The sequence below is a fragment of the Spinacia oleracea genome, chromosome 4 (genome assembly GCF_020520425.1).
Source record: "Spinacia oleracea cultivar Varoflay chromosome 4, BTI_SOV_V1, whole genome shotgun sequence".
In the NCBI taxonomy this organism is placed as follows: domain Eukaryota; kingdom Viridiplantae; phylum Streptophyta; class Magnoliopsida; order Caryophyllales; family Amaranthaceae; genus Spinacia; species Spinacia oleracea.
Genome location: NC_079490.1, coordinates 42,603,510 through 42,614,976, shown reverse-complemented (window position 1 = coordinate 42,614,976; position 11,467 = coordinate 42,603,510). Strand labels below are relative to the sequence as shown.

At 31.2% G+C, this 11,467-nt stretch overlaps 1 protein-coding gene across 1 annotated transcript; it reads right to left on the bottom strand.

The window, feature by feature from the left end:
* Positions 1 to 363: 363 nt before the first annotated feature.
* Positions 364 to 7,124, bottom strand: LOC110805609 (probable jasmonic acid carboxyl methyltransferase 1). The gene is made up of 3 exons (XM_056841672.1): positions 7,092 to 7,124; positions 1,270 to 1,536; positions 364 to 576 (listed from the first exon to the last, which is right to left on the bottom strand). The coding sequence occupies exons 1-3, from the start codon at positions 7,122 to 7,124 to the stop codon at positions 364 to 366; spliced, it is 513 nt and encodes a 170-aa protein (XP_056697650.1).
* Positions 7,125 to 11,467: the final 4,343 nt, after the last annotated feature.

Here is an 11,467-nt window from a genome sequence, read left to right as displayed (position 1 = left end):
AACAACAAAAAAAATGTTTGAACTTTTGACCGTTCAATTGGATGGTAATATTCTAGTACATAACAAAATAGTGTTATAGTAGTCGATACACAACAATATAATATAGAGGATAGAGACATATATAATGCTATATATACTACTACATAACAACGTAACTATTACATAAACAATCTTATGAACGTAGAACCAACAGAGTATAGAGCATAGTATACGTTACTTCTTAATTAAACTGATGAGTTGGTGATGGGTTTGAAGCTTGATGCCATCGGCAAAGTGTTGATGAACCAGATCGGTGAAGCGCCGGTAGAACTCTTCGGCAAAGGTTTTACCAAATTGCTTGGATATCATATATTCTGTTGCAACTCAAACCGTGTCTGCTACAAACGTTGCTCTGCTAAACCCATCATGAATAATCTTGTGTCCTAATTCCAGTGGCATATCCCAATCTAAGGTGAAGATTTCATGCTTGTGTATAACGAATGATCCTTCGCTCGCTACCAATGTTTTAACTTCTTCCATTGTCGGAGGATAGAAAGGGATGTTAAATTCCTCCACTTTCTTCTGATCAACCAACCCCTATATAAGTATACATTCATTCCATACCCTCGATTAGAAAGTTATTTAGTGCATCTGTGCATGCAATTTTCAAATGTATACTCCCTCCACTTCTTAAATATGTTCCCGTTTTTAATTTTCCCAAATGCATAATTTTAGCTATTCATACATTCAGTTTCGTTTAAGTAAAAATTATGATAAATACATATCATGAAAATACACATTAATATAAATGTAATAAGATCTCACAGGGTAGTTTTGTCTTTTATGTATTACCTCCGTTTCATAAGGATTTTTATAGTTACTATTTACACAAATAATAAAATAAAAATGACATTGAGGAACATGTGGATAAATATATTAACAAATAAATATATAGTAAGAAAGATGTGTAAAATTTTGGGTATTTTAATTTGTAAGGAAAAAAAAAATGAATAAAGTACGAAAAAGTAAGTGGATAAGTGTAAATAATAAGAAGTAATATATCACAGTGTAAAAAATATTATGAAACTGAAAAAACGAAATGTGTAAAAATTATATTGAAATGGATGTAGCATTATGTAGTTTATTCGAGAGAATCAAAATTTAATAAGTTTGACCAAATGAATAATGTAACTTTGTGAAACGAAGGAAGTATGCACACAATATTTTGCCGACTTCGTGATATAGGTCGTCGTTTATGTTGTCGGAATAAATTGAGCGGGTTTGATATACCTGATGTAGCATATCCCTCAACACTACGTTCATCAGCTTGTGTACCCACATGTGTTCGGGGCCATGGGTTAATGTACTAACCATCATGTTAATGACCATCCTACCACCTTCGACGATCTCTTGTGCCCTAGATTTCAGAAATGAATAAAAGTCATTCGCAAACTGTTGTTGATATGCTCTAACCACTTCGGGAGGGCTAGTCTCTATTATGTAGATGCACCCCTTTGTCAATGATTCTCCGTTTTCCTTCCAAATTGCATTTGGTACCTTTCCACAACAACATAACCGTTACTTGTTTTTTCTTTGTAAATTATTATTATTCTTAGGCCTTGTTTAGTTAACGTTTGCTATTAAATATCAGTATTAATAAGTAAAATTATATTGTAATAAAAGTTTGTAGTAGAATTATTTGTAACAATTCATATCGATTTTATTCACTAATACAAGTTTTAATAGGTAAAGTTTAAATCATTTTAAAAAATATTAATATATTTTTTTCGATAAAGAATAATCATAACAATCAATAATAATGTCAAAAGATGCAGCACACACAAGTTGTACAATAGATTATCAATTGTCTGTTGGTTCAGTGGTGATTGATGCTAAACTTGGTAGGGAGGACCTCTTGTTCGATCCCCCGCAACAACAATTGGGAGGGTAATGAAACTTATCCAGTCAGAACTCGTCCCGAATTCGGATTAGCCCTAAAGATAAACCGGGTGGTATATCCAAAAAAAAAGTTGTACGATAGATTTATTGTATATTCGGGTGACTTTTATCCAATTTTGTAATTTCTAACCAGGTTTTTGTAACACTTAATATGTTTTAATTAAATTTTATATTATAAATAAAAAAGTTGATAGATAAATCTCTATTAAGGAGCTAAATGGTTACTAAATAGTAGTGAAATTGAAGGTGTATTTTTTATTAAAATAAAATAAGTTTATTATTATAAAATATATAATTTTACGAATATCTGAGTAATTCATAAATATTTTGAGTGAACATAATTTGATTTCGGTGTACAATATATATTATACACAATCTTTAAATAAGGATTTGTGTAACAATGTTTGCTTAGTAAAAATCATGTAAGACCAATCCCAAAATAACGGAGGCCTCTCCTTATATATTTGATAAAAAAATGTCATTTAAAAAAAAAGATAACCTTTCTCCAAATGTTTTTCTAATAAAAAAATACTATGTACATAATATAATTCATCATTAGAGAAATAAAATGCTCCAAAGTAAACAAAGTCTAGCTAGTTTACAAGAATTATCAGTTAAAAATTTTACCTCGGTTAACCAGTGTGCACTATTAGCACAATGAACAAAATATAGAAAATTTTGTGGGAAAATTCTTCGTTGATAGGATCCTGGTGTCATTGAGATAAACAGTTTCGCTATATCGCCCCGCCTTTCCTTCTGAAGATCTTCCAGAAAGGTGGGTATGTCCCTTGACACAATGTTGAAGTCATTGAAATAGAGATCATTTAAAAAAAATTGGATTTCCGGGGTCTCTTTATTGTTCATTGATTTGATTTTCTTGTAGGTGAACCCTAATAACTCCAGAATCAGCTTAAGCGTGTTTGGACCGCTTGTACACCCAAGTTCTGGAATCCGGATCCTCTAGAGTTTCAATGAAACTCTACAAGGTAGAGTTGTATCTAAATCATACATTTTAAAATCAATGGCTCATATTGATGAGAAAAACTAGGGGGATTTTGGAAAGATAATATATGAACCATTGATTTTTCATTCAATGGTTGATATGTTCAAACCCTACCTTATAGAGTTATTTTAGAACTCTAGAGGATCCAAAACTCAAGTTCTGCTATCATTACACATTTGGGTGTCATGGTAGAATATAATCCTTCCAAAGCATCCATGATCACCGGAAGCGCCTTGGCTATGGAGTTTGCCTATCGTCAAATAATTAATAGCATAAACAATATAAAGTGCTGTAAATTAATCTAAAACCATTTTGTAAAAATGAAGTTCAAAAAGAGAGTATATATGTCATTTTAAGGAGATAACGTAGTAACGTACGTTACTAACTTTTATCCAGAATTAATTAATACCCAAATCTACTCCCTCGAAAAAAAATTACTCGAATCTAAGTTACTTTACTAATTTCAAATTTAACAATTTATGTAAAGGATTAATTTGTTTTTTTTAGAAGAAGTCACCGCCTTTAGTAATTCTAATTAGTATAGTACCTGTAAATTTATAATCTAAATATAAATTTATATATATGAAATCTGGTAGACAATTAATTATCATCAAATAGAGTTTATAGATGTTCTACAAATTAAAATTAATGATGGATAAATTTATTATTGCTCATTCGATGTCTTATTTATTAAAACAATTAAAGCAAATAAGGGTACAATTAAAACAATTTTTTTTATATATTCATAATCAATTATATACAAGATTAGCGACGCAGAGTCAGATCTAAAATCCATCATTGTCCCGTCACCCGCAACAAAAATATTTTTTAATCCCATCATCCACCAAACTTTCCTCCATCTCCGTCCACTTAGGGAGGATGCACATGAGGATCCCCCAAAAAACCTACCCCAGTGACAATCTTGTATCCCTATGTTCGATAAATAATTCACTTTTGGCCTGCACACTCGTACTCGTCTACAATTCTCATCCCTATCCCTTTCATCCACGATAGGAATGATACTCACCCCTCCCAATCCCCGTTTTGAGAGGTACAAAATAAAATGAATCCCCTCTTCATAACCCCTTCCCGTGTATCCACACCCGCCTCAACCCCACCGCTAGACACAACTTTATTTTTGAAAGACAGTTTTGAATTTATAAACTCAATTTTATAGTGTTTTATATTTCGTTTGTGTGATTAGAATAATTATATAGATAAACAAAACAGTATAATATGTAAGTTATTTGTAAAAAATTTTATATTCATAATCAATATAGTACCACTTTGAATTAATAAGTTGCCTAATAAGTTTCTACTATATATGCATATCGTGAACCATTTATTCTGGTCCGAAAGCAATGAACCATTTCATTTTACGATTCTCAACCCAAGTTTTGGGAATGAATTATATTTTAGTGAGATTATAGGGCTGTAAGTAAAATATTTGGTGTCGTAACTTCTTTTAAGTTTAATTATTTATATTTAAAGAGAAGCAGATCAATAAGAGATATTTGACATCACCATATTGATTTCCTTTCGTTTATTATAATATATAGATACAAAAGGAACAATTTAGAGTGCGCTATAAACATATTTGTCTAACTATAGCGGCATTCCCTCGCCTTAAAAGTTAAAAAAAAAAAAAATATTCTGGTCCAATAACGTCAGATAAATTGTATAAGGTCGCAAGTTGCGACAACATTTAGTTGTCGCAATCTTATGTGTCGGATTTTAATTGGTACATATAGGCGCCACGTAGGTTGTGCGTCATCATAATATTTTTACTATCAATGCAATATTTTTACTATAAAAATATATAAATAAAATTGTCGATCTAAAAAAGGAAACAAATTAGAATATTAAGATTTTCATGTTTTTTTATAACATGTATAATAGGTTATATAAGTTAAATATTTAAGTTTCCAATTTAAATCATGACACATAAGCATGCCATGTCATCATTGTGACACGGCTTAAAGGTCGTATGTTGCGACTTTTATCATTTTCGTAATTTGTTTCAATCACGTCAAATTAATTAATTCCAATCCGATCCAATAAATCCTAATCCATTCCAATAAATTCACACTAAAGTTTAATATCTTTCAACTAGTTTAGGGCCCGTGCAACGCACGGCTACTACTAAAACAATTTATTATTTAATAGTAACTAAAAGACTTGTGATATTAGAAAAACATGAAAGTAAAAATGATATATGAAAAAGTATAAATTTAAAGTTGTGTAAAAAAAATATTCAAATGAACTAAATTTGCATATTACTATACAAAGTTAAAAACTTATAGTCGCTTACTTGTACGTAGAACGATCTAACAACGTTAACCAAACCCGAATGACTCAAGACTAATTTTCCAAAAGACCCGAGCATAACCGAGTTAGTCAAATACAACATATTTTGAATTGAGTAAAATCTCGATAAATAAACTTATTTGTTAGGCTAATTACCATGTATTATTATTTTAATTAACATTCTTACTTACCAGTTACCATGTATTATATTATTAATAGTAGACTAACATTAGAAGTTCATTTATCAATATTTTTTTATATTTCTTATCAGATTAAAAATTTATAATAATCAGGTCCGAAAGTTTCAGGTCCATATCATAAAGGAAAAAATAATATTGATTTATGTGTCGGATTTTAATCAGATCCAAAAGTTTCAGGTCCATAAGTTTCAATTAGATCCATAATCTCCAATCAAGACAAAAGTTTCAATCAGGTTTGGTAATGTCCAGTCAGTCCCCATTAGGTCCATTAGTTTCAATAAAGTCAAAATGTTTCAAGTCCATGAGTTTCAATTAGGTCCATAACTTCCAATCAACCCCAAAATTTCAATCAATGAATTCAATAAGTTCTAATCGGGTCAATTAGGTCAATGAGTTTCAATCAGGTGCATATCTCACTTAGGTATAAGAAAAAGTTGGAAACATAAAATATGGTAGAAAGTTTAAGTAATCCAGTTTCGAAAATGATAAAGGTCGTAACATGCGACCTTTAAGCGGTGTCATGATTATGACATGACATGCTTATATGTCATAATTTAAATTGGAAACTAAAATATTTAACTTATATAATCTATTATACATGTTTCAAAAAAAAGTAGGAAAATCTTAATAGTCTAATTTGTTTCCTTCTTTATAATGATTGTCTATTTACATATTTTGATAGTAAAAATATTGCATTGATAGTAAAAATATTCCGATGACGCATAGCTACTTGTCGCCTATATGTAACAATTATACCCCGTCACGTAAAATTACAACGACTAAATATTGTCGCAACTTGCAACCTTTATCATCACCCATTCGGTTAAAAAAAAAAAAAGTACATGAGGCTAGTGAAGTGTTTAAAAGAAAACAGAGGGGTAAACGCAATACCCCGCACTGTTTTATTTTTGATTTAGAAAATTTTAATTGCCGCTACACTACATTTGTTTCTTCTTAATTGTTACTATTTGTATAAATATTAAAACAATAAGAGAAAAATGTATAATATAACATAAGCTAGTTTAATGTATTTGAAAAAGTTTAAAAGGTGGATGAATGTAAAGAAAAATGAATAAAATGAAAGAAAGTGAGTGGAATGTGATAAATGGTGTGGGGTGAGAAATGTAAGATAGTAAATTTTCATGTCCAATAATAAAATAAAGCATAATGTAAAGAAATTATGAAATGGACTAAAACGAAAAGCGTAAATATCATTTGGAAATGGAAATAGTATTCCTTAAAATAAAATTTCAAAGATATATATATATATATATATATATATATATATATATATATATATATATATATATATATTAAAAATAATAAAAGTTACCTTGTATAAGAAGATCTCTTATACTTTTAAGTCGTACATAAATGTCTATTAGCGTGTTTAACGGTAGTGTTTATGGTAGCGAGTAGCAATTTGACCTATTCAAAACGCTACTTCAAAAATTTGTAACGGTTTAGTAAAACAACAGTTTAGTTAGCCGTTAGTGGTTAATACGATTAGTAATTATTAAAAGACCACTTTCACCCTCACTCTTTAATGGGCCCAATTGTTTTTTATTTGAATAAAATAAATCATTGACATGCTCAGTAATACATTTATATTTAAATTTAATACGATAAGCCGGGAATGTTACCTGTATGATCGAATTATGAGCATAGCTCGACATATCGCTAACTGTTGTACTGGGGTACAACCAGCTCTGGCTGTACCCCAAAAACGACGCGCTCATATTACTTGTTCATTCTTGTCGACTGTTTGTTCTTTTTTATTGTACTGTTTGTTCATTCTTGTTGTACTGTTTGTTGTTTCTTGTTGTACTATTTGTTCTTTCATGTTGTTTTTTAAATTCATCATCAAATTTTCATAATTGTTGTATTTTTTGTTCTTTTTTCTGGAATTTTATGTTCTTTTTTATATTGTTTTTTTTGATATTGTTTATTTGTTTGTTTATAATAATCATATGGTTAATGTTCATAATTATACTTTTCATTAATCTTTTATTCTTTCTTTTTGTATTGTTTGTTCTTTCTTGTTGTATTGTTTGTTCTTTCTTGTTGTTTTTTAAATTTATTCATCAAACTTATTGTTGTATTGTTTGTTCTTTCATGTTGGCTTTAAAATTCATCATAAAATTATTCATAATTGTTGTATTGTTTGTTCTTTTTTCTGGAATTTTATGTTCTTTTTTATATTTTATGTTCTTTTTTGTTGAATTATTTGTTCTTTCTTGTTTATTTGTTTGTTCATAATAATTATCTGCTTTATTGTTTGTTCTTTCTTGTTGTATTGTTTGTTCTTTCATGTTGGCTTTAAAATTCATCATAAAATTGTTCATAATTGTTGTATTGTTTGTTCTTTTTTCTGCAATTTTATGTTATTTTTTATATTGTTTGTTCTTTTTTGTTGAATTATTTGTTCTTTCTTGTTTATTTGTTTGTTTACAATAAATATATGGTTAATGTTCATAATGAAATTGTTCACTTCATTGGTCTTTTATGTTTTTACAAGCGCCTATATTGTTTATTTCCAAATAAATAAATAAATGTTCATTTCCAAAATAGTAAATGTTCATTCCAAATAAATAAATAAATGTTCATTTCCGAAATAGTAAATGTTCATTTCCGAAATAGTAAATGTTCATTTTTGTAGTTTATTTCCAAATAAATAAATAAAATGTTCATTTTCAAAATAGTAAATGTTCATTCCAAATAAATAAATAAATGTTCATTTCCAAAATAGTAAATGTTCATTTTTGTACCAGTATATTAATGTTCATTTTAAACAAGACAAAACGACATCGTTTTGGATGGGGGTACAGCCAGCTTTGGCTGTACCCGGGTATAGCCAAAAATTTGCGCACATTTATAGTAATTGCCTACTCGTCCAAAACTTGAATCCTTGAAGTAAGTCCAAAGTTATCAAATTTAACTTAGGGCACGCTTGGATTGGGTGCAGTGACGGCACCAGAAAATGTATAGTAAGGGTTCGGAAAATTAAAATAACAACAGTCTTTTAAACGATATTTTTTATATTGTACATAAGATACGTTTAAAATTTGGCAACACAATTCACAGTCTAAAATCCAATTTAAATCCAAAAATACGAGGAGTAATACTAAAATTACATTCAAAAAAGGAAAAGAATATACTCTGCATGGATATATAGGAATGAATCTAAAAGTATAAATATATATAAGGTTAAAAAGAAAAGAAAAGAAATAGAAATCATTTTGAAACACCTTAAAAGAAATTGAGAAAAATATTTAGGAACGGAAAAAATATATGAATCATTGCTACGTTTTCTGGGCTCAAATTATGAACATAAATGAGGAAGTTAGGAAAAGGAAAAGAACAAAATAGTAAAAAGAAAAGAAAAAAAACAAGAGGAGATTTCCCCAACCAAAAGTAAGTAGGAAAGTGAAAGAAACAAAATTATTATTATTTATTATTATTAAAGAGTGGTCAAGGGAAAGGGAATGACAAACCTTGGGGGGTGGTAGGGTATCATTGTAGGGGGATTTGGGGGTAAGTGAAAAAGAAAATAGGGTAAAGGGAATGACAAAAACCACCAAACAAACAACAACAAATGGAATGAAGCTCCATCATTCCCTTTCCCTTTCCTGAAAACCCCCAACCAAACGCCCCCTAATGCCTGTCTTAAGGAATAAGGATGGAACCCAGGACATAAATAAAACAACTTTATATCTTCCCCATGCAACCACTGAGCCAGAAGCAATCTGCTGTAAAAGATGTGAACTAAATACTACTCCCTCCGTGCCTTAATACTCGCACCGTTTTGACTGGACACGCTTGCCAATGCACAGCTTTGACCACCAATATTTTTAACTACATATTATAAAAACTTATAAAAATATAAATATTTTGAAAATATATAATAAGATGAAGCCAACAATATATTATATACTAACATTTGTTTTCATATACTATAAATAAAATAAGGTCAAAGTGAATTATGTGAATAGTGCAAAAAGTCAAAATGGTGCAAGTATTAAGGGACAGAGGGAGTATATAACAGTTCTTTTTCATGCAAAATCGCCTTTTATTTTTTATTTTTTTCAGTATGGGTTCAGTTGAACCCACTGAACCCGTACTGGCCCCGCCACTGATTGGGTGTAATATGGATTATGGGGGTAATAAAAGTCAAACCACCATAATTAAAGGACAATGAAGGTGAATTGAGGTGGTTGCAAGGGGGTGGCGACGTGGCGTGGTGGTATTGTGATGAAAAGTTGTGGTAGTGGTGGTGTTGTGAGGAGAAGAGAGGAAGGGGGAAGTAATTACCCCCTAAATGAGGGTAATAATCACCCTAGTGGGATGGTGGGTAACTATTCCCCCCCATGATGAGGGTATTTGTTCCCCTTTTCCTTTTATTTTTTTCTTGCCAACACTAGCTTGTTCCCTTTGCCACCACTTCATCCCTTCATCATCACCTTCAATTACCTTAGTTTGACTTTTATGACCCCTTTAATACATTACCCTCAATCCAAGCATGCCCTCAGATGGACACTTTACAACAAGGATAAGGTTTTGTCTCTCTCTTTCTTTTCTCCGGCCATTTTCTGCTCTATTTTGTTTTGTAATTAAGAGTTGATTCCAAATGATATGGGATGTTGGGTAGGAGTTGGTTTCTCTTGTGGACTCATGTTAATGTGTCAGATAATGATAAGGGTAGTCATATGAACTTCTTTGCTCGGCCCAAAGGCACGGATTCTACTCCAAAATTATTTTTTGCCCAAGTAATAGATGCACCGGTTAGAGCTTCACACTGCTGTAAAGTGAATTCCTGGGCTTTTGGTATGTTACTCAACTCATTTCCTTATATAAAAATCGGAGTATGTTGTGTAATTGTTGTATGTCTTGCTAATTTGTTTTGTTGATTCTTTTTTTCCTCTATAGGTGAACGTTTTCCTCCGGATGTATATGCTTTTCAGTGTCCGCATGTTCAATGCTTGCAATGTGATGTATATTGCAACATTGACCTTTCCGGTTACGGCAGTGACAACAGTTATGTGTACTAATGTTGTAGACGCTATTATCTCTATTATATAAAGGAACAGCTGAGGGTATTTTGGTAACTCAACTTTTCGTGTCCCCAAGCAAAAAGACGAAAATACCCCTCATTGGTTGTTTATCGGGGCTTGCTGAGCCTTCGTTTCTAGGACGAGGTTTCGTTTATCCCATCTCTCTCCTCTCACCTACCTCTCTCTCCCTCTCATTTTTCTCTCTCCTCTCACCTTCGTTTCTAGGTTAGACTTCCTAGGTTACACTTCCTCGCCGTCGTCTCTCTTTAATGGCGACTCTGAGGTCAATCGGAGGGAAATGCAGAGGTCTATTGGCGGCAGCAAATTCCTTCACCACCACATCAACGACCGCTACTAGTGCTGCAAAAAGATCGAAGCCTCCTTTCTGCAAAAATAATAGAGGTATTTTGGTCTCTCCCACCCTCAGCGACTTGGAACTACATCAAGCTTCACAATCTTCAGGTATTTTGATTAGATCTTTGGTTAAACTTATTTTTAGGGTTTTAGGTCCTTTGCACTTGACGCATTTTGGTTAATTCTTCCTCTGATATGCACTTGACGCATTTTGGTTAATTCTTCCTTTGATATGCACTTCAACATCACCAGGGAAGAAATGTACGACATTTTCGGAAATTAGGGATCAATTCGCCAAATTCGTGAAAAATACTCAGAAGATCACCACCTGAAGAATAAGATCGAGCTCCTTAGCACACCGATGATGTCCTCAAGGTACCTTTCTCTCTCCTAGAGTTTTTATTTTTGTTTGGATTTTGTTGTTGTTATTTTATGGAATTGTTTGTTTATCACTCCTAGAGTTTTTAATTTTGAATTTGATTTGAGGTTAATTTGTTTGATTTCAATGTAGATATGGTGGAACTTTCAATTTTTCCCAAAAAGTCGGAATTTTGAGGTTTCAAGTTCTTCTGGATATTTCTTTTGAAAATTATGAACTTGGGTGTTCTAAGATT